General features: G+C 42.4%; 1 protein-coding gene across 6 annotated transcripts in view; it reads left to right on the forward strand.

Moving 5' to 3' along the window:
- LOC124555039 (ubiquitin carboxyl-terminal hydrolase 15-like) overlaps positions 1–24,508 on the forward strand; it is a 185,935-nt gene that overhangs the window by 153,642 nt on the left and 7,785 nt on the right. For all 6 annotated transcript variants that reach the window (XM_047128805.1, XM_047128806.1, XM_047128807.1 and 3 more), the window contains 2 exons: positions 13,043–13,296; positions 21,673–21,761. In XM_047128805.1, coding sequence (XP_046984761.1) covers positions 13,043–13,296; positions 21,673–21,761 — 343 coding nt within the window. The remainder of the gene's footprint in view (positions 1–13,042; positions 13,297–21,672; positions 21,762–24,508) is intronic.

The following is a 24,508-nucleotide window of genomic DNA, read 5'->3' on the forward strand; positions in this document are numbered from 1 at the left end:
TACGATCGTCTCCAAGGGAGAATAGCAGCCTGCATTGCTGCGAAAGGTGGATATACACTGTACTAGTGCCGACATTGTGCATGCTCTGTTGCCTGTGTCTATGTGCCTGTGGTTCTGTCAGTGTGATCATGTGATGTATCTGACCCCAGGAATGTGTCAATAAAGTTTCCCCTTCCTGGGACAATGAATTCACGGTGTTCTTATTTCAATTTCCAGGAGTGTATTTGATATCCAGCGTAAACATGTTGCCAGGACTAACCGAAGGAAACCTGGAGTCACTCATGATTTTGTAATAAGGTAAATGACTCAATTAGATATATGACTTGACTTGTATTCAGAAGGAAACAGTTTCCAGTCTCCATATAGTGATCTTAATTGAGTTTCTCTTTAGTTTGCTTGAATCATTTGGATGTTGAGGTGGTTTAATTACCTTCATCTTTTGATATCTAACTAAGCAGTGGTCTGCCTCTGATGTTTTTTATGCTAACAAGATTTTTATTTTGTTTTGTGAGCCATTGCGTTTCAAATTAGTCACGTGAAACTGGAGAAAATGGTTGTCCATGCTTAAAGATACATTTTGAAATTTTTGCACCACTTTTTATCATATTTGTTATTTTGTTCTGTTTCAACTCTGGACCATAAGTGAGGGTAGTCAGGAACAAAGTGCAACTACCACAGAGCAAATCAAGTATAAAACAACTTATTGTTCATGATCCACCTGAATCAAGGATGCAGTACTTATGACTTTCTACAAGTCATATTTCTTTACCTTGTTTATCTATAATTAAAGGGCATCCACCATCCTTCATGTTTGGGATTGCTAATCACTGTGATAAGGCAGTCATTCATTTAGAGATATGATTTAAATACTAGTTTTTGTGTTAGCAGAGGAGCCAACACCGTGTTACGAGTGGAGGCCAAAATGCACACGTTTTAGCTCACACAGGCCGGCGTGAGGAGGGAAGAACTATACTGACGTGAGGTCTGGAACATGACAAGGAATGAGAATTCAGAAAGCGGGCGTAATTAGTTTGATACTTAACTTTAATCCATTAATGATGAACATCGCTCTTGATGGTATATGATTCACAGTATTATCTCCCCCCTGCGGGTCCGGGGATTAGAATAGGCCCGCGGTATTCCTGCCTGTCGTAAGAGGCGACTAAAAGGAGTCCATCCCCCTCACGGGGGTAGTTCGCGCCTGCGTCCGGAGACGGACGGTTCCACGACCTATCATCGTGGTCCTTTTGGTTTTTTCACTTCTCGTTTCTTCCTTCCTTTTGTTGGTTCCTTTCTTTGCTCTTCTCCACCTCACTGTCTTCCTTACTCTTTCCCTTGCCTTCTCCTTGCCTTCTCATTGCCTTTTTCTCCTTGCCTTCTCATTGCCTTCTTCTCCTTGCCTTCTCATTGCCTTCTTCTCCTTGCCTTCTTATTGCCTTCTTCTCCTTGCCTTCTTATTGCCTTCTTCCCCTTGCTTTCTCATTGCCTTCTTCTCCTTGCCTTCTCTGGTCTCCGCCTCGGCGTTTGAGACAGTCTGTCCTCTTTCTCCCTCTCTCTCTTCTTTTTCCTCTTCTTCCTTCCTCCCTGTGCGTGCCTGAAGGCCGACCCACGCGTTCGCACGCGTAGCCGGTGACGGGGTAACGCGTAAGTCCCCGCCCTGGGTAGACATGTAAGGCACGCGCGTACCCCCTGGTAAAGGCCAGGCCCGGGGAGGGGTGATTGCCTGAGCTGATACCTTCTGACCATACCGATTGGTCCCTCCGTCTGTTTCTCGGGAGGTGTGACCTGAGGTGTAAACATTCACCTAAGGCGGGAGTGCCCTCTGAGAGGGTCCCCACAAGGAAGGAGCGCGCCATCGGAGACGCTGGCAATCATGGGGGATTCCTCCGCAATGGATTCTACTCCATCGCTTTCGACTTCGACCCAAAAACGGAAACGTGACCAGCCAACAGTGACAAAAGTACTACCGTCTGCCCCACAGTTCCTCGTAGTTTCTCGAACTGAGGACGGAAAGGATTTTTCCTCTGTCAACCCTTTCGTTATTCAGAAGGGCGTAGATGCCATAGCCGGATCTGTCAAATCCTGTACCAGGTTGCGTAACGGCACCTTATTACTAGAAACTGAGAATGCCTTTCAGGCACAAAAACTGCTTCGGGCCACCCTCCTGTACACGTTCCCTGTCCGGGTGGAGGCCCACCGAACTTTGAATTCGTCTCGTGGTGTGGTCTATACTGGCTCCCTCGACGGATTGACTGACGAGGAGCTTCAATCATTCCTCGCTGAGCAGGGCGTGACGGCTGTCCATAGGGTCATGAAAAAGGTCAACAATGACCTTGTACCGACCCGGACAATTTTCTTGACCTTCGATAGTGTTAAGCTGCCATCGCGCATCAAGGCGGGCTACGAGGTTATTTCTGTTCGCCCTATATCCCGACACCTACGCGCTGCTACCAGTGTCAGCGTTTCAATCACACTCGACAGTCTTGTTCCAATGCGGCTAAATGTGTCACCTGTGGCAGGGATGCCCATGAGGGTGACTGTCCACCTCCGTCTCCTCGTTGTGTGAACTGTCAGGGTGACCATGCAGCATCCTCCCGCGACTGTCCTGTCTATAAGGAAGAACGCTGTATCCAGGAAATTCGGGTCAAAGAGAAAGTGTCCACCTCGGCTGCTCGCAAGCTATTGGCTAGTAGGAAGCCCACGCTGCTCCCAGCGGGGAAATACAGTACTGTCCTCGCCTCTCCTCGGACTACCCGGGAGGTAGCAACCCAGACATGCGATCTGACCTTCAGCACCACGGTCGTCCGTTCGGCCAGTGCTAAGATCGCGCGGTCGACGTCTCCTCTTCCTCCCATCACCCCACAGACACGAGCACCTTCTTCAGCTTCTGCTAAGACGAAGACACCGAAGTCAGATGCACGGGCCTTCAAGAAGGAACCATCCCGTGCAGACTTCCTCCGTACCTCGACCTCACAGCCTTCGACCGGTACTTCCACTACACGTCCTTCCAAAAAGGCGCATAGGAAGCACAGTTCTCCTTCCCCGCCACGGCGCATTTCTTCTCTTGCGCCACCCAGCGGCTGCCGCCCCAGGCCGTCATCCGTTTCGCCTGGACGCACCGCTGGTCGCCGTACATCTGGCCGTTCACTGGCGGAGGAAGCTCCCCCTCCCGGCCATCCTCCCGAGATGGCCGATGACCCTATAGACCCAATGGACGATGACTGTCCGCCTACTGATAGCGGCGGCAGTGCTCGCTCGAAGCCAGGCCCTAAGCGGCCTTCGAGGTGACCACTTCTCTCATCTTTCTTTTCTTACGATGGCACTTATTCACTGGAATATTCGCAGCATTCGCTCCAACCGAGAGGACTTGAAGTTGCTGCTCCGCTTGCACCGTCCGCTTGTCGTAGCCCTCCAGGAAACGAAGCTACGCCCATGCGATCAAATTGCCTTGGCACACTACACCTCTGTGCGTTTTGACCTACCCCCTGTGGTAGGTATCCCAGCTCATGGAGGGGTTATGTTGCTGGTCCGCGATGATATTTACTACGATCCCATCACGTTGCACACCGGCCTGCAGGCAGTTGCCATCCGCATTACTCTCCCCACTTTTACGTTTTCCTTTTGTACCGTTTACACTCCATCGTCATCTGCCGTTACCAGGGCAGACGTGATGCAACTTATTGCTCAGCTACCTGCACCATTTTTGTTAACTGGAGACTTCAATGCCCACCATCCCCTTTGGGGCTCTCCAGCATCCTGCCCGAGGGGCTCCTTGTTAGCAGACCTCTTCAACCAGCTCGATCTTGTCTGCCTCAATACTGGCGCCCCTACTTTTCTTTCGGGCACATCTCACACCTATTCCCATTTAGACCTCTCTATATGTACTCCCCAACTTGCACGCCGGTTTGAGTGGTATGCACTTTCTGATACATATTCGAGCGACCACTTCCCGTGTGTTATCCATCTCCTGCAGCATACCCCCTCTCCGTGCTTCTCTAATTGGACCATCTCCAAGGCAGACTGGGGGCTCTTCTCTTCCAGGGCGACCTTTCAGGATCAAACCTTTACAAGCTGCGATCGTCAGGTCGCACACCTCACGGAAGTCATTCTCGCTGCTGCTGAATATTCCATCCCTCACCCTCCTTCTTCTCCACGTCGCGTACCGGTCCCCTGGTGGACCGCAGCATGTAGAGACGCTTTACGTGCTCGTCGACGTGCTTTACGCACTTTTAAACGCCACCCTACAGTGGCGAATTGTATCAATTATAAACGATTACGTGCTCAGTGTCGTCGTATTATCAAAGAAAGCAAGAAAGCCAGCTGGGCTGCTTTCACAAGCACCTTCAACAGTTTTACTCCTTCTTCTGTTGTCTGGGGTAGCCTGCGCCGGCTATCTGGCACTAAGGTCCACTCACCAGTTTCTGGCTTGAAGGTCGCGAATGACGTCCTTGTGGCCCCTGAGGCTGTCTCCAATGCCTTCGGCCTCTTTTTCGCAGAGGTTTCGAGCTCCGCTCATTACCACCCTGCCTTCCTCCCCCGCAAACAGGCAGAGGAGGCTAGGCCACTTAACTTCCGCTCCTCGAATTGTGAAAGTTATAATGCCCCATTCACCATGCGGGAACTCGAAAACGCACTTGGCCGATCACGGTCCTCTGCTCCAGGGCCAGATTCTATTCATATTCAGATGCTGAAGAACCTTTCTCCTGCGGGTAAAGGTTTTCTTCTTCGTACATACAATCGCATCTGGATTGAGGGACATGTTCCCGCATGCTGGCGCGAGTCTATTGTTGTCCCGATTCCTAAGCCGGGGAAGGACAAGCACTTGCCTTCCAGTTATCGACCTATCTCGCTTACCAGCTGTGTCTGTAAAGTGATGGAGCGAATGGTTAACTCTCGATTGGTTTGGCTGCTCGAGTCTCGACGCCTACTTACCAATGTACAATGTGGATTTCGTAGGCGCCGCTCTGCTGTTGACCATCTGGTTACCTTGTCGACCTTCATTATGAATAACTTCTTGCGGAAGCGCCCGACCGCGGCTGTGTTCTTTGATTTGGAGAAGGCTTACGACACCTGTTGGAAGGCGGGCATCCTCCGCACCATGCATACATGGGGCCTTCGCGGTCGCCTCCCTCTTTTTATTCGTTCCTTTTTAATGGATCGACAGTTCAGGGTACGTGTGGGTTCTGTCCTGTCCGACACCTTTCGCCAGGAGAATGGGGTGCCACAGGGCTCAGTTTTGAGCGTCGCTCTCTTCGCCATCGCGATCAATCCAATAATGGATTGCCTCCCAGCTGATGTATCAGGCTCCCTTTTCGTGGACGATTTTACCATCTATTGCAGCGCGCAGTGTACACGTGTCCTGGAGCGCTGTCTTCAGCGTTCTCTTGACCGTCTTTACTCCTGGAGTGTCGCCAATGGCTTCCGTTTTTCTGCCGAGAAGACGGTCTGTATTAACTTCTGGCGATACAAAGAGTTTCTCCCACCGTCCTTAAGACTCGGTCCCGTTGCTCTCCCAATCGTGGAGACAACCAAATTTTTAGGCCTTACATTTGACAGGAAACTTAGCTGGTCTCCACATGTGTCATATTTGGCCGCCCGTTGTACCCGTTCTTTAAATGTCCTCCGTGTTCTCAGTGGTCTGTCGTGGGGAGCGGATCGAACCGTCCTACTTCGTCTATATCGGTCGATCGTCCGCTCCAAGCTGGATTATGGGAGCTTCGTATACTCCTCTGCACGGCCATCCATCTTACGCCGCCTCAACTCCATACAACATCGGGGTTTACGACTTGCGATCGGAGCATTTTATACCAGTCCCGTAGAGAGTCTTCATGCTGACGCTGGCGAATTGCCACTCACCTACCGGCGCGATATACTGCTTTGTCGGTATGCCTGTCGGCTACTGTCAATGCCCGACCATCCGTCTTATCGTTCCTTTTTTGACGACTCTCTTCACCGTCAATACGGGTTGTATGTCTCTGCCCTGCTACCCCCTGGCGTTCGCTTTCGTCGCCTCCTTCAACACCTTACTTTTTCCCTCCCTGCAACCTTTCGAGTGGGCGAGAGCCGCACGCCACCTTGGCTCCAGGCTCAGGTCCGCGTTCACCTTGACCTCAGCTCGCTCCCAAAAGAGGTCACTCCCGGTTCGGTCTACCACTCCCGTTTTTTGGAACTTCGTTCGAAGTTCATCGACATGACTTTCATTTATACAGATGGCTCTAAGACCAATGACGGGGTCGGGTGTTCCTTTATTGTCGAGGCACAAAGTTTCAAATACCGGCTCCATGGCCATTGTTCGGTCTTCACAGCTGAGCTCTTTGCCCTCTACCAGGCTGTTCTTTACATCTGCCGCCACCGACATTCTGCTTATGTCATCTGCTCAGATTCCCTGAGCGCCATCCAGAGCCTCAGTGATCCGTACCCGGTTCACCCTTTCGTACACCGGATCCAACGCTCTCTTCAGCAGCTGGTGGACGTCGGTTCTCCAGTTAGCTTTATGTGGGTTCCTGGCCATGTCGGTATCCCTGGGAACGAAGCTGCAGATGCCGCGGCCAAGGCTGCGGTCCTCCAGCCTCGGACAGCTTCTTGTTGTGTCCCTTCGTCCGATTTTAGCAGGGTGATTTGTCGGCGCATCTTATCTCTGTGGCATGCCGATTGGGCTGCACTTACCAACAACAAGCTTCGGGCCTTAAAACCTCTTCCTGTGGCTTGGACGTCGTCCTCACGCCCTTCTCGGCGGGAGGAGGTCGTTTTAGCCCGGTTAAGAATTGGACACTGCCGGTTCAGCCATCGCCATCTGCTGACGGCTGCGCCGGCGCCGTTCTGCCCATGTGGGCACTTGCTGACGGTTAGACACATTTTAATGTCCTGTCCAGATCTTAACACACTGCGCCTCGATCTTAACCTGCCAAATACTTTCGATGCCATTTTAGCGGATGACCCACGAGCAGCTGCTCGTGTTCTTCGTTTTATCAATTTGACAAACCTCGCTAAGGACATTTGATGATGCTGTTTTTTAATCCTATGCCTGTCAGTCTGTCTTTTATCGTGTTTTCCCTTTTAGTTGTTGTGGTCAACTTGTGCCTCGCGGTGCATTCTTAGAGTAGTCAGGGCGCTAATGACCATTGAAGTTGTGCGCCCCAAAAAAAAAAAAAAAAAAAAAAAAAAAAAAAACCACAGTATTATCTGTTCAGAATACATTCTTGAAGGTAGTACTTTTAGTAACTGACTGTGGCGCCTTGCTAGGTCATAGCAAATGACGTAGCTGAAGGCTATGCTAAACTGTCGTCTCTGCAAATGAGAGCGTATGTAGACTGTGAACCATCGCTAGCAAAGTCAGCTGTACAACTGGGTCGAGTGCTAGGGAGTCTCTCTAGACTAGACCTGCCATGTGGCGGCGCTCAGTCTGCAATCGCTTATAGTGGCGACACGCGGATCCGACGTGTACTAACGGACCACGGCCGATTTAAAGGCTACCATCTAGCAAGTGTGGTGTCTGGCGGTGACACCACACTAATAGTGAACTGTTTTCGTGATCTGAATTTGCTAGGCAATGGAGAAAGAAACTGCATTCTTGTGATTGGCACATGCCTCAATAGCTATCAGTAAACAAAATTCTGTGGCCAGAGTTGGAGTTCCAGTCCAGCACACGGGGTTGATCTGTCATCAAATTCACTTCTACAGCTGCCTAACATAGTCCATCTAGTGCCTGGAGGCTACTTCTCTCAAGGAGAGGCCAATGATGTTTATGGCTTACATATTGTCCGTCATGCAACCAAAATATTGGCAGCTAATGGCAACAGGGGGTGAGATTGGAGGTATCCAATGGTGAGCACAGCATGAGTGACAAAACAACAGTGCTACTGTGCTAGTAGTGTTGATGCAGAGCAGAGCAATGGCAACGATAAAGAAAGCAAACAGTGCATTATATGTACAACAACAGTTGCCAAAGTTGACTTTGTGTCTGAAAGGAAGCCAAAGAATTCTGCAGAGTGAGAAGGAAGCGGCAGATGAAATATTAGTGTTTCTATAAGATGAGTCAGTGGAATGTGTGGTGTTGTATATGCTCAACTGTGTGGACAACGTACATGAGGAGTACAACAATTATGATACATGCTTAACAAGTGAAAGTGATATTGAAATAGGTATTGAGCCATGTAGATCATAATCCTTGTCAGACAGGGAGCCAAGAATCCCATCTCCAATGAAACGCAGTAAAGGACAAACATTGTCCAAGGGGCAAGTACTAAACATAATTAGGTACATGGAAGATTATCTGCAGCATAATAAAAAAAGATTATGAATAGTTTTTGAATAGGTCCACAGCAACATAACTGTGTAGTGCGTAAGAAAAATTAGAGATATTCAGCGGAGAACAAGGCGCACTTGTTACAAAAACTGGTGTTCGGATGTTTCAAGGATGTTCAATGCAATTTACAGAATGTTCGTGATAGTGATCTACTTATGTTATGCACATCGGATTGCACTTGACATAGATTACAGTGATTTCAAGGGAAGCAGTGGATCGTTGCATAACTTCAAACAGTGCTACAGAATTGGAAGACATAAAATAATAAAATTTCAAACAAAGTATCAACTTCATGATGCACAGAAAACTGGGGAATTGGCCTGAAAATAATACAAACAAACTTATCCCATCATAGAGTAAGAAATTTGTTTTCAACTCTGACCAATTGAGATTTGAAGAGGATATGCATATGAAAGGAACCCTGGAAATTAGAGGTACCAAGAGAGCTATATCATGATCAACTAAGACCAGTACCTTAACACATTCGTATGCAATTATGCTGACTGTTAATTTGGATGGTAAATTGGCTGGAAAGTTATTTATTTTGCTGCCCTCTATAATTCTTTCTCGTGTGGGTGATCTTGCAAGGGAGGGAATATTTACGTCACAGCAACCAAAAATGGGAAAATGGACATAAGAGAACTACAACTATGGTATGAGCGTTGCTTTTGGTCAGTAACTGGTGATGAAAATAACTTGCTTTTGCTTGATTCCTGTTCTGTGTGTAAAAATCATACTCCTTTAGAGAAAACTATCCCTCCTGGAAAGTGTGTGACATTGCAATTCGTACCACCCGGAACCACTGGACAAACTCGGCCTCTGGATGTTTTTTTTTTCTGTACCTATAAAACATATTATTGCACTACCTGCAGCTATGCTTAAAGGATAATCAGTTTCACGATAAGCTTGGCATTCAGTTGCATGCCATCACATTCCATCGGTTCTCAAGATCCCATTACACCAATATGATTCTATATGCATTCCTTAAGAGTGGGTACCTAGCTTGTCCTGCATGGTTTGTAACTCCAAAGGAGTTTGCCTTTGATCTTGATGGTGTGAACCTTCGTGGTCACTGTGGCACGCCATTTTTCATTTGGTGTTCATGGTGCAAGTTATTGGTTTGTTTTTTAACATCTTCACCTCCAAGACACACATTTTCTATCCCCTTCCACATGCACAATGGTGAATCATTAGCAGGTAACATTTTTCCTGTCATAATTGTTAACACAACACTTACAAATGAGCCTTACTAAAAATTGAACTTGTGACCTGAAATCAGTAGAAGAGACTCGGCCTATAGAAGTAGAATCCACCTGGTACTGTGTAAAGGGTAGCATAACTCAAGTCCAGGAAAGTTGCATTTTGTGCAACACCAACAACAAAAGGCAGAACTGGATTACTGGTGAAATCATCCTGGAGCTTGTGGATGAATAAAGGTAATATGAAACCAGAGTGTCCATAAAATAGAAAAATCTAGGCATATGCAGAAAATGCAGAGGAGCGAGGGAATCGTGGATGCTTGTGAAATGTAGAGAAATTGATATCCTTCAGGAGAAATACGGTTACTGACTTATGTAAGGAGGTGAAAGAGTTCAGTGGCCTACAGAGGATGTGACATGGACAAATACTAAGAAATGCAAATATGGAAAATATCATAGGAGTTGAAGGAAAACTCAAAAGACAGAAGGAATATATCAAAGGACTATTCAAAGATGATAGAGATGATCCTCCTCCACCTGACACAAGAATCAGTTAAGTCAACCATCAAATAGCAGACCAGTGTTAAAGTCACTGGTCCAGATGAAGTTCACGCTGAAGTTATTAGAGTTTTAGCTGAACAGGAGTCGATTTGCTTCGGCCTCCTAACATTGTTTAGTGATATCTATGCATCAGGAAAAGTATCCTCTGACCACTGTGATCAACTTTTGTATCACTGCCCAAAAAGACCAGCTCCTCACAGTGTGAAGACTCAAAATTTCTGTGAATCATACACTCCTAGATTTACAAGAAATGTAAATCCCAAATGGATGTGACTGTTTGGCTTCTGAAATAGCGTCACAATTCGTGAAGAACTCTTCTCCTTAAATGTAATAGTGCAGAGAGATGAATGTTGATGATGTGTGCACGTGTTTCATCAACTGTAAAAACTTGTTGACGGTGTGACACATAAAAAGGTGGTGGAGATTTTGAGGTCAACTAGTACTGACAAAAACGATTTGTGCATCATCAGCACACTGTATCCAAATCAGACTGCAGATGTAAAAATTGACTAAGGAACACCAGAAGCAACTACAATTAGTAAAGACAAAGTGTTGGTGGAAGAAAGCAACAAGATTATTATAAATGGAAAGATAATTTACAATGTTAGGTATGGAGATGACACTGTTGTCATAGCCATAAAAAATGATATACCTGTACCCTAATACATCATAGAAAATGTAATGCAGTGCAGTGAAGATTTTGGCATATTTATCGACACTTGCGAGACTAAAGTTGTTGTCTTCTACAGAGGAATCCAAGCAACTTTGTCAATAAAAGGAAATAAGATTGAGCAACTGAACCTCCTTGAAGTACTTGGGCACTGTGATGCATGAGCTGTGTGACAGCAAGAAGGATACCAGGTCTAGAACAGAACAGGCCACTTGACAATTTGTTAGCATGAAAAAACTTTTCATAAGGTCGGAACTGCAATTGAGAATGTGAATGATTCATTGCTCTGTGTTCTCCATTTTTCTCTATGGATGTGAAAGCTGCACCCTTGACTAGCATCTAGAGAAAAGGATTCATGCTTTTGAAGTGTATCTGTATCACTATCTCTTATGGATACCTTGGGTGCAGAAAATTTGAAATGAAGTAGTCCTTTATTTGATGAAAAGCGAAATTAAACTATTTTTCACTATATCCAGGACACATTATAAGAGGCAGAACTTACCAGTTATTAAAACTCATCGTTGAAGGGAAAATACAAGGGAAAAGGTCTCTTGGTGCACGAAGGAACTCACGGCTGAGGGACATTTGGAAATGGTACAATTGCACGTCAGGAAATGCCTCCCACGCTGCATCATGTCCAGAATTGGCTACATGGACTGCCAACCTCTCAGTCAGGTGAAGGCATTTAAGAAGAAAGATTATGTTCACAAAGTCTTCCTGAACAACCTCTGAAGGGACACCTGTTGTGGAGCATGTGCTATATTGTTTGAGAACATCTATTAATGCATATGTCTTGAAGAAAGTACTCAGAGAAAGTGTGAAGGTAAAATAGAAGGTGTGGGGTTTAGTGACCCATCAACATCAAAGGATGTTAAAGTAGTAGCTCAGGTGAGCAAGGATAAGGGAGTTGGCTGTGATTGTGTAGAAGAAACCATCAGCTTTTCACTCATTTGATTTAGGGGAAACCACAGAAAACCTAAAACTGTATGGTTACATTTAAGAACTGATCCTTGAAATTAAGTTCTTGGAAAAGCAAGACTTCCAATTACTTTCACAACATTTTTCAGAACAAAACTGAAAGTTAAGAATGTAACTAATAAAAATTTCTGTAATCATCGTTTGTGAGTTACTCTACAGAAACATACACCACCTAAGAGGCGTGTTGTGTTTTGACATGATGCTTGTGTGAAGTCAGTGAGGCTTTCAGACAAATCTCCTTGCATATCTGAGTGATAACTGTAACATATTGACTTTGTGATGCCTGACGACGAAGAAAACTATGGTTAATTTACAGAAATCCCACTTTGTCACTGGCTTTTCTATATTAAATTCTCCTCTTGTTGCTTTCATTATCAATTTGTGGTAATTTTGTACATAACATGGGGAATGCAGAGGAACAAGGAGTCTGTGCCTAAATTAGGGAAGGAAGCATTACGTGGGGTGTTCAATAAGTAATGCAACACTTTTTTTGTGAAAGCAGATCGGTTTTATTCAGGATTCAAATACGCCATATTATTCCCCACTCTTTTGGCTACAAAGCCCTATTTTTCAACATAATATCCATTCAGTGCAACTGTCTTGTGCCATCTTACTGAGAGGGCCAGTATGCCCACATGCTACCAGTATACTGTTCAACTTTGGAGCCATTGCTGCATCAATAATCTCTTCATCATCCATGTACTGCTTCCCATAGAGTGCATCCTTCATTGGGCCAAACAGATGGAAGTTGAAAGGTGTGAGATCTGGGCTGTAGGGTGGATGAGGAACAACATTCCAATGAAATTTGTGAGCTCCTTTCGGGTATGCAGACTTGCGTGTGGCCTTATATTGTTATGGAGAAGGAGAACTTCATTTGCATTTATGTGGCAATAAACAAGCTGAAGTAGTTTCCTCAATTTCATGAGGGTAGCACAATACACTTCAGATTTGAGCGTTGCACCATGAAGTGGAACATCAAACGCCTATGAATGTCTGCAATGGCCTTGTTTACCACCAAAAGCAGCTCAGCAACAGCGCTCAGCTTGGAATGCGCCTCCGTTACAGATGCCATTTTGAAGGCTACGAATAGTGCCGTTATCTACTGGAACTTCACCCCCTATAGCTTCATGAAGTGGGAATATTACATGATGTCCCACAACAAGTTATGCATTTTTCAACTGCAATTGACCGAGAAAAAAAAGTGTTGCATTACTTATTGAACGCACCTTATATTGTGATGATTATAAAAAATTTGTGTGTGTGTGTTTTGTTTTTTTTAGTTAGTTGTGGAGAAATTGGGGATTTATTTATGTGTGTTTACTTTTCCAGGTATTGCCCAACCTGCAAGAGACACATGTGTGCAACAAAGAAGTTTGATCTTTGGAACCTTCCTGATATTCTCATCATTCATCTGAAACGTTTTTCATACAGCAAATACAGAAGAGATAAAATTGATACACATGTGGACTTTCCTCTACGGGAACTTGACATGTCAAGCTATGTCATTAATTCAGAGCATCCTCCTGCAGTATATGACCTAATTGGTGTATGTAATCACTATGGAGGAATGGGTGGTGGCCACTGTAAGTCAGTATTTATTTACTCTTTAATCCATACAATCATATTTCTGAAATAAAAGATCATCATGTTTATGAAGGAGTTATTGCATACCCTTGTTGTCAATAAGACTGTAGAAAAATTTGGGTGGGATCTTGAGAGTTTGAACTTGGTTAAACAAAATCTGTCGAGACTAAGAGGAAAAACGTAAGTACGACAGACCAGAGTGTAATTCTGAAACAGTTCAGGATGATGATGATGATGACGATGCTGGAGTTGGCAGTCATGTGTGCATGCGATATGCTTGCTTGTGTGTGTGTGAATGGTGTCTGTCTCTCTTTTACTGATGAAGGCTGTGGCCGAAAGCTTTATGTAATTGTCTTTTAATAATGCCTTTCTGTAACTGGGCATGTCTTCTGTACAGTAAGTAACAATGTCTCTTTTTCCTACCTTGTTGATATTTCTACCTGTGCTGGGAAAAGGTGCAAGCAAATGACAGATGGGGGAAAATTTTGTTAGCAGATTTGAAGTTTGCTAAGTGATAGATTTCACTTGCTACCGGAATTAGAGAAGGAAGAGCATCGTATAAATATAGAGGAATGCAGGATACAGCAGAACAGAACTAGGAAACTTACAGGTAAGTTGGGCAAGAAACACAACATGGAAAGGTGATTTCTGCTGCTAGGCAGCAGTTATGGGAGGGGTGTAGGCCAGCAACCACAGGAAAAATTTGGATCAGGGTATACTAGGTCACAAGTTTTGTGAAATCAGTTGCAAGTCTTAGCCAGGTAACAGAAAACTTATGATAATTGTTTCCGGACTTCAGCAAAAAAAAAAAAAAAAAAATAAATAAATAAAAAAATAAAAAAATCAGATTTGATAGTTTGAGAGTACTGGAACAACCTGTCTAAAAATGAAAATTACAATACCAACAATCTAATAATGTTAGGGATGATCTGGACAAAATAAGAGTAACTACTCAGCAGAAAAGTGTGGGTTGATTGTGTTGTCTGTCAGAGAAAAAGATGGGCTTATTAATTTGTGGTGATTTTAATGTAAATCTGAAGGAAAAGTGATCAAAAGATGGTGTAAAGTTAATTAAGAGGTGCTGTTAACCACTTGTGATATAGTATAAGTCATAAATATTCCTACCAGTGTCGCTCAAAGTAGTATACCTGTACAGATATTGTTTTCATACAACAAGCGAAAGTTAAGGAAATGCATGCCTATCCTGAGGTAAGTGGATTGTCAGATGACAATACACAGTTAAGTCGCATTACATACTTAGCTCTGTGTTCACTTCAGAAACAGCCAAAGAACACAGTTGGTCTGATTAATGATGAAACCACTAAAATTTTTGAAGAAGTGAAATTTACAGTGAGCCTAAATTAAACCTATTCAACCTATTCTTCAATGAATTTGTATTCATTTTTGGAAAAAGTTTGTGTAAAAAATAATTAAATGCTATACTGGGAACTCATTTAAAAAATCGTGAATCAATACAGGTGAATCTTCACAATGAAGAAGAGGTATATACTAAATAGGCAGAACAAACAATGATCCAGAAAGACATTCATATTGTAAACAGTACTGTAACATTTGAAGAAAAGTTGTAAAAAATTCAGAGTATGAACATTCTGCCTGAAATTGACATATCAGACAGTAAAAGCATATCAACGTGGAATGTTGTTCAAAGATAACAAGATGACATTAAAATCACTGTTTGATTAAAATACTGTTGTTACAGCTCCGTGTTAAACAATGATTTTTACATGACTGAGCTGAGTTATTCGGCATCTATATCTACATCTACATAAATACTCTGAAAGCCACTGTACGGTTCATGACAGATGGTACCCTGTACCACTACTAGTCATTTCCTATCCTGTTCCACTCACAAATAGAGGGAGGGAAAAACAACTGTCTATATGCCTTTGTATGGGTCCTAATTTCTTATATATTATCTTCATGGTCCTTGTGCACAATATACGTTGATGGCAGTAGAATCGTTTGGCAGTCAGCTTCAGATGCCAGTCCTTGAAAAGAACGTCACCTTCCCTCCAGGGATTCCCATTTCAGTTCCTGAAGCATCTCCGTAACATTTGTGTGTTGTTTGAACCTGCCAGTAACAAATCTACCAGTGCGCCTGTGAATTGCTTTGATGTCTTCCTTCAATCTGACCTGGTATGGATCCCAAACACTCAAGCAGTATTCAAGAGTAGGTGGCACCAGTGTCGTGTATGCAGTCTCCTTTACAGGTGAACCACTCTTTCGTAAAATTCTCCCAATAAACCAAAGCCAACATTTGCCTTCCCTACCACAGTTCTCACTTGCTGGTTCCATTTCATATCACTTTGCAACATTACGCCCTCATATTTAAATGACTTGACTGTCAAGCAAGACACTAGTAATATTGTATCTGAACATTACAGGTTTGTTCTTCCTACTCATCTGCATTAACTTAACCTTTTTCCACATTTAAGGCTAGCGGCCATTAATCACACCAACTGGAAATTTTGTCTAAGTCTTGTGTCTTCCTACAGTCACACAACTTTGACACCGTACCGTACACCACGGCATCATCAGCAAACAGCCGGAGATTGTTGCCCATCCTATCTGCCAAATCATTTATGTATACAGAGAACAGTGGTCCTATCACACTTCCCTGGGGTACTCCTGATGACACCCTTGTTTTTGATGAACACTGACCATCGAGGACAACATACTGGGTTATCCAGAATGAGATTTTCACTCTGCAGTGGAGTGTGCGCTGATATGAAACTTCCTGGCAGATTGAAACTGTGTGCCCGACCGAGACTCGAACTCAGGTCCTTTGCCTTTCACGGGCAAGTGCTCTACCATCTGAGCCACCAAAGCACGACTACCAGCTACCAGTTTCATACTGGGTTATATTATTTCAGAAGTCTTTGAGCCACTCGCATATCTACAATGTTACTCCATATGCTCGTACCATTGTTAACATCCTGCAGTGGAGCATTGTGTCAAATGCTTTCCAGAAATGTAGAAATATGGAATCTACCGCTTGCCTTTCAGCCATAGTTCGCAGTACGTCATGCGAGAACTGAGTTTCACATGAGCGATGATTTCTAAAAAGCACAAGCTTCTCAGTCTCAAGAAAATTTTGTTATATTCAAACTGAGAATATTGTCAACGATTCTGCTGCAAACAGAAGGTAGAAATAATGGTCTGTAATTTTGTGGGTCCATCTTTTACCCTTATTACATAATGGATTCACCTGCGCCTTTTTCCAATCACTTGGGACTTTGTGCTAGATGAGAGATTCATGATAAATGCAAGCTAGGTAAGGGGCCAATGCCATACAGTACTCTTTGTAAATTTGAACTGGGATTCCTTTGGGACCTGTTGATTTATTTGTTTTCAAGTCTTTCAGTTGTTTTTCTATGCAAGGAGTGCTTATTACTATGTTGTCCATATGGGAGTCTGTCCGATGGTTAAATGATGGTGTATGTTTGTACGATTCTCCTGTGTGAACGATTTCTTAAATGTGAATTTTAAAACTCAGCTTTCTTTTTGCTATCTTCAACTGCCACACCAGACTGGTCTACAAGGGACTGAATGGAAGCCTTAGACCCACTTCGCGATTTTACATAAGAGCAGAATTTTCTCGGATTCTCTGCCAGATCTTTTGCTAAGGTGTGACGGTGGTAGTTGTTGTATGCTTCGCACACAGATCTTTTCACAGACGCCCAAATCTCTACTAAACTTCACTTGTCATCATTTGCGCATTCTCTTTTGAACCGAGAGTCCAACAGCCTCTGCTTCCTCAGCCTTTTTGCAAATTTTATTATTAAACCATGCTGGGTCTTTTCCATTCTTTGTCCACTTACTAGGCATGTAACTCTTCAGGCCATGCTTTTCAATCTACTTAAATTTTGTCCATAACTCCTCTACATCAGTCTTACTGGAACTAAGTGGTGCAAATTCATTGTCTAAATGAGTTACTAATATCTACTTATCTGCTCTATCTATCAGAAACACCCCCCTAGACTTTGTGACTGATTTATTATCTTGCATAATCATAGTTGCTATAATGACACCATAATTGCTAATACCCATTTATAAACTGCATTGTCGATAAGGTCTGGCCTATCTGTAGCAACAAGGTGTAAGATATTTCCATTGTGTGTGCTAGCCACTCAAGACAGTTTTCAAAAAACACATTCAAAAGTATTTTGTATGGCTGCCTGCCTGTACCCCACAAGAAAAATTACATAAAACAGTTACCAAGCAAGCTTTAAAAAAAACTGTTACTAAACTCCATGGAAACAGCCCATGAAGGCCCAATGGTTCCGACCTGCTGCCGTATCATCCTCAGCCCACATGCATCAGTATATGTGGATATGGAGGGGCTTGTGATCAGCAAAACGCTCTCCCGGCCATATGTTAGTTTACAAGACGGGAGCCGCTACATCTCAGTCAAGTAGCTCTTCAGTTTGCCTCACAAGGACTGAGTGCAGCCCCCTTGCCAACAGCGCTCGGCAGTTGGGATGGTCACCCATCTAAGTTGTAGCCCAACCCGACAGCACTTAACTTCGGTGATCTGACGGAAACTGGTGTTATCACTGTGGCAATGCCATTTGACCTGTAAAATGGCTTTGATAGCAGTAATCTCATTTATATGAGTTTGAGTGCGGAGTTTCCAAGAGTGTGTCCTATCAACTTTTAATAATAAACAGTTATATTATTTTGAGTCCCTAAACACTTGCTAGTAGGGGGTTGAGTCTGCCTGTTGAGAGTGATGAGCTGATGTTGTTCATAGATATTCTTTGTCAGAAAAAGTGGAATATTGGACTGTATGTAATCGGAGTTTATTGAGGGTGCATTAAAAAAAATTGTATTTGTATTGATGGAGATTCTACTTCCTGAAACAGAAACTGTATGCATCATTGCATTTTTTAATTTTTTAAACAGTTTTCCTGTTACAAAATATTGAGTGAAACTAGGTAAAAGTTAACAAAACCTCTGCAGGTGTTGGGGAGAAGCGAAAGTTTTCTCAAATACTGAATCAGGAAACACAGCATCCAACACACACACACACACACACACACACACACACACACACACAAATGTATGTCAATTACTTTGTCATCCCCATATTTTGAACAAATTTCAGGGAGTATTTGAAACCCTGATATATTGAACTGCAACTGTTTGTGTGTCTGTATTACCTTTCATGATCACTGCTTTGAAAGGAGTTAATTGTGTCTCTCTGTCAAATCAGTTTTGTCATCATTTTATAATCATCTCAAAGTAATTTGTATACATGGGAGTGTTGTTGTATTTATTTCCTTATGGAAGTTCCAAGTTTCGTATTTTCTGCATCATGAACATTTTATGTTCCACCATCATGAATTTCATCGTAGTTGGGAAGTAACAAACATTATGTGCTTGACTCCCGGGTTTATTCTTGTATTAAGAAGTGGAATGTTATGTTCGTAAAACTTTGTTTGCATTGTTTATGAACTGCAGAATATTGTTTGTTCTCACCACACTTAAAATATTTTTTTCTGCTATTGCTAAGTTACTGTCCACTGTAAGGTCTCCTGTTTGTTGACATTATAGAATAGCATCTCCATCACTGTGTTACTGTAAAAAGGAAGTTGTGAAGTGGAAATCTTCAGTACCTACATTAGTTTTTATTTCATCTTTGTATGTCCTCTTCCACAATACGGAAAAGTTTGTTGATCATAATTTGCTTCTTGTCATATATAAAGGTATTAATTACCAACCAGTCTCACTCCTTACCTCCTGCCCAGAGGTACTGCAAAATATTGCGTATGCAAGGACAGTAAACTATATATATTGAAATGATATACTTAGTTTCAGCTTGCATCACAGTAGTATTGATTCATTCTCTGAGCTGTTCCAGTGTTCTTGGCAATGTGGTGGTATGTAAACACGGTCCTTAATGTACCCCGAAAGGAATAAGGTACAAGGCTTTGGGTCAGACAAACTATGGGGCTAAGGAAGCGGAGCCACATCATCATATCTACCCCAATCCAGTGATGAGGAAGTTCGTTGTTTAGATTGTTATGAACATCGATGTTGCAGTGAGGGGTGTCTTTTTATCTTCAGCATGGGGAATAATCATTATAGGTGTACAGCAGAAATTGATATTGTGTGCACTCCTGTCCTGGTTATGCATAAATAAGTTCCCATCATGTATCCAGGAAGGGGAAAGAGTTATGTTTGTTGTTGATACAAGAATTGTAATCACATCTAATGGGCAAACTTCAACACTTGGGTTACCTGCAAAGGAAATGACACTGAACTTAGATAAAACAAGATACAGGCAGTTCCGTATTGTACAAGATCAGTTTGTATTTATTTCGTGTTTTAATATATTCAGCACATTCTGTGCATGTCTTGCTCATCAATAGGTGTATTTGTGTACAGGTCACTAGTTATATAAAAATAAAGCTTACTTAATTAACCAGAAGCTATGGAGATATTGGGTATAAATCCTTTTTCGCTGACATTATTGCAAAGATTGATAAAATAGAGGCGTACATTGAAATTCTTCACATTCAGTGGCAAGCTACTCAGTGTTATAACATAGTGTCGCACAGCAGTATGACGTAATGGTTCCAGAAGAGAATTTGAGAGAAATGGCAGCATTGGAAAGCCAAAATAGCTTGATAAAATGACATGCCATCTTAATTTTAAAGTCTAGAATTCTGTGTTGTGAGTCTCAGATAAAGGTTACAGTTGTATATTGCTTTATGATGAACATAGTTCTAATCTGTTGCAACAAAGTTCATTTTAATTTTCTGTGAGGAAATGATTTGCTTGATACTTAAAGAAATTGAATTTCTTCTGTATATTTAAGATCACAGTGTTGGCTCTCCTGTCAGCTGAAAGAAATCTCTGTGTGTACCATTTCAGTGTACATTGCTGGCCATTAAAATTGCAACATTGGGAAGGGTAGCAAATAACGAAATGTTACTTATATTGTGTTCTGCTACTGGAAGAATACTGGAATATACATATATTTAGATGATTTGGGGATGTACAAGGTGTGAAATTAGTACACCACTTCTGGGAAAAACACAGCTGGACACCGAGTCAAACTGAGCTTGGATGCCAGATACGGGTGTATCATTACATACTGCTTCTGCTCTGTGGCACAGTTCATTGATTGAAATGGCTGGCGAGTGATGGCAATCTTTGACCAGATGTTTTTAGTGTGTGAGAAGTCTGCAGAATGTGTTGGCCTGGGCAACAGCGGTGTACCCTTGGTACTGAGGTAGGGCAGCACAGAATGGGTAACATATGGTATTGTGTTACCTTGTTGGAAGATAATGTCATAGAGAATTTGAAGATTGGGCACAGCCACCAGCCTTAATAGATCAGAAATGTACTGGCTGCTCTCCAAATTATCAGCCGTGTACACCAGAGGTGATCATGTTGCATACCCAATGGCACCCTATACCAACGTGTTAGGTGATGGGCCTGTATGACAATGACAGGTGTAATCTGGCATCGAGATTCTCGTCAGAAACTCCACTCATGAATACATCCATCCTGGTGCTGTACACAGAACTTGGACTCATCTGAGATAGAGGAGGGAAAACAAACCTTTGTGCCACTCATATTTCCAGTTTTGTTGCTGGGCATACAACTATTTATGGACCCCTCTCAGGTTCAGCATCAAGAGAAGTCACAACAATGGTTGATATGCTGGTAATTCATTGAGCCCCAGGTGTTGTCATATTGCCTGTGTCGATACTTGTCTCGTTGCAAACAAGCTCATTTCCTGACTCTTGGTTCATGACCCAGCTGTAAGAGTGTGCACCATGGAGCAAACTAGCTGTGCTCATGGATGCTAGTCACTTTTGGCCATTGAGCCTTGACGTGGTATTGACTGTGGTTGCTCTGAATGAGTCGGTTCCATCATCACGTAACAGTTGTGAGATCCTGACCGAAGAAAGTAGCCATATCACGGAATGATAAACTTGCGTTGGTAAGTCACGATCCTCCTCCTGTCGAAATCTGACACACGTTGGCAGATGATTCTTCCTCTTATGCTAGGTGTAACACAATTTTGTAACAATTGACGAACATTCAAATGCAGTTTTTTTATGAGAAAGCCACTGCTTAATCTTTACTTATATGCAGAATGTAGATGGCATTGCTCCTATATACTTCATACATTTGCACTGAAATGCTGATCATTTGTATGTCAAAGGATGTGGTACACTTCTTACCATTAGATGTTTGTTGTATGTCACCTTCACAATGTTGCAGTTTTAATGACCTGCAGCGTATTTGTCTTATTTGTATTATCCGCAGAATAAACTGTGGTCTTAAAAGGTATCAGAATATTTGTGTGATGAGTTTGAATATTTTTTTCTTTCCAGATACTGCATATGCAAAGAACAGACTTGATGAAAAGTGGTATTGTTTCGATGACAACAGTGTTACAGAGATTTCGGAACAGAGTGTTGTGGTATGTATATCAGAATGTAAGATTAAAAATAGATTGTAGTTCAATATTGCTGAAATAATACTTCGTTCAAAATATTGAAGCATTTTACTGCAACTTTTGGAATATGGAGAAAATTTAGGTATTTATTTTATAATAGGCAAAAGATGTGTATAATGATAGATAGAGGCATTACAGTAGTCCTCACGCATCAGGTTGTTGGCTGTGAAGAACTTGTTGCAACATGTTCTTATTATGCAAAAATGGATAATTGAAATTAGGTGTGACATTTAATTAAAAATGATGAGATTCTTTAATTTGTCAGCAGTAGAATGTGAGAGCCAGTTTGATTAAACTGGGTTCAGAGACAGGGATTCATGTGAGATTATTCTGCATATCACCGAAGAGAGACAGCTTGTATGGGCAACGTTTTAGACCTCTTAGTATTTAACAGATCCAAATTTATTGTATCTGATTATTGATGACCTCCTCTACATAAACATAGCGCCATCATAGCATGAATGAATAAAATTCAAAAGCATTGTATAATATTCCTTAGACCAATATGTGCTGAGCAAGATAGTGGAGGGAAGAGAGAGACCCACCATGTTTCAGTGTCTATGTTACGAAGTTGCTGTGATACCAAAGAGTTTTTTCACAGCTTTAAGTCAAGTCAAAATTTTACTATTCTGTCTCTCATTCTTCATTGTTATTCCACCAGTGTAAATGTTGCTTATTGTTTTGAGGTAGTTGTGGTTCTGCTGGGGCATGTTTCAGATTCTTTATCAGTGTCTTGTCAAAGTTTACTGCAATGCACTCTTCTCTCTCTTCATTTCATCTGGTTGGGTTAATAGCGTGTTAAAATGAAATGTATTTATTTAGATTTGGACTTCTGTATATACTTTAGTACAGGTGTGTTCAAAAAGTAAGGTGACTTTATATTTTTATGAAAAAATATTTATTTACTCATCAATATTCATGTTGCTCCTTCAAAGTAATCCCCCTCAGATACAATATACCTGTGCCAATGCGTCTTCCAATCCTCGAAGCACTTCTCATAAGCACTTTTTGGTACAGCCTTGTGTACTTCCAGTGGTGGAGTTTTAATTTCCTCCGTCTTTGAAAATCTTCATCATTTCATAGGTCTCTTCAGTTTTGGGAACAGGAAAAAATCGCAGGGGACGAAATCTGGTGAATATGGTGGCTGAGGCATGATTGTCTTGCTGTTTTTGGCCAAGAAATCTTTCACAAGCAACGATGAATGAGCAGGTGCGTTGTCATGATGCAAAAGCCATGAATTGTTTTTCCACAATTCCAGACTTTTTTTCGTATAGCTTCTTGCAAACGGTGCATAACATCAAGGTAATACTCCTAATTGGCCATATGACATTAAGGTAAAAATTCATGATGCACTATGCCATGGTAATTGAAAAAACCACTGAGCAAAACTTTGACATTTGATTGAACTTGGTGTGCTTTTTTTGGTCGTGGCTCTCCAGGATTTATCCACTGGGACAGTTGGGCTTTGGTTTCACCACCATAACCGTAAACCTGTGTTTTGTCACCAGTTGTGACCTTTTCAAGCAAATCAGGATCATCATTGACGTCTGAGAGCTCCTGAGTGATGCTCATGCGACTTTTATTCTGATCAAAATTGAGAAGTTTTGGAACAAACTTCCCTGACACAAGTCTCATGCCCAAAACATCTGAAAAAATTGTATGACACCAGTTGACCAATATGCCAACATCTTCTGCAACTTCGACAATTTTCCAAAACAATTTTCTTCACAGCTTTGACGTTATCGTCTGTAGTTGATGTGCTGGGGCGTCCAGAGCGAGGTTCGTCATTGGCATCTTATTGGCAATCGTGGAAGAGCTTGTACCACTTGTAAACATTATTTTTACTCAGAGCAGACTCACTGTGTGCCACTGTCAACAATTCAAGTGTTTTAGAGCACTTGATTCCATTTTTCACACAAAATTTGATGCAAATTCTTTGCTCCATTTTTTACAATAATCGAAAATCGCTGAGCACACTAAAACACATCTAACCTTTCAATCTGTCAAAAGAAAAGTATGCTGTATACTTGAAACTGTGAACGTATGTTCGGGACATGTGTACCAAAATAACAGAAAAAAAAATGATGATCGAATGTACGTTGCCCACGCAATTCGAAAAGTCTCCTTACTTTTTGAATAGCTTTTGTAAGTAGTTCACTTGAAAATACAAACACACACCCAGTCTTCATGGATTTCAACAGTACAATTAAATTCGAACAGAATTGTGAGGTGGACCTCTTTCATATTTGGGGTAGTAATGACATTAATAGCCGTTATTGTACCAGTATGTCCCAAAGTTGTTATTTCATTTTTAGCTTGACAGACAAAAAATTAGTCATGGGGCATATTGAAGCTAATAATAAATTTAGGTGTCTACAAATGGTATCCTTAGTGACAAGGAGTGATTGTATATACACTATTAAAAATGAACTAGAGGTGACTCCTAGTCTATTTGGAATTCATGTCAAAATTGTGAGCAAAAGATCATGATGATAATCACACTACCATTCGAACAACCTCATTTTTGTCTTAGTAGATGAAATGGTTTGTTTACTGAGATGAGATGTCGTGCATTGTCACTGGCTCTGCACAGCTGGGCATGTCCACTGCTTCCCTACTCCCTCATTCTTACTGCTTCTCCCCTTCCTATCATTCCCCTCAGCTTGCACCCAGTGCTGCCACCACTTCTTTCTGCTAGCCTAGCAGCTGCC

Source organism: Schistocerca americana, chromosome X, assembly GCF_021461395.2.
Source record: "Schistocerca americana isolate TAMUIC-IGC-003095 chromosome X, iqSchAmer2.1, whole genome shotgun sequence".
Taxonomy (NCBI): Eukaryota; Metazoa; Arthropoda; class Insecta; order Orthoptera; family Acrididae; genus Schistocerca; species Schistocerca americana.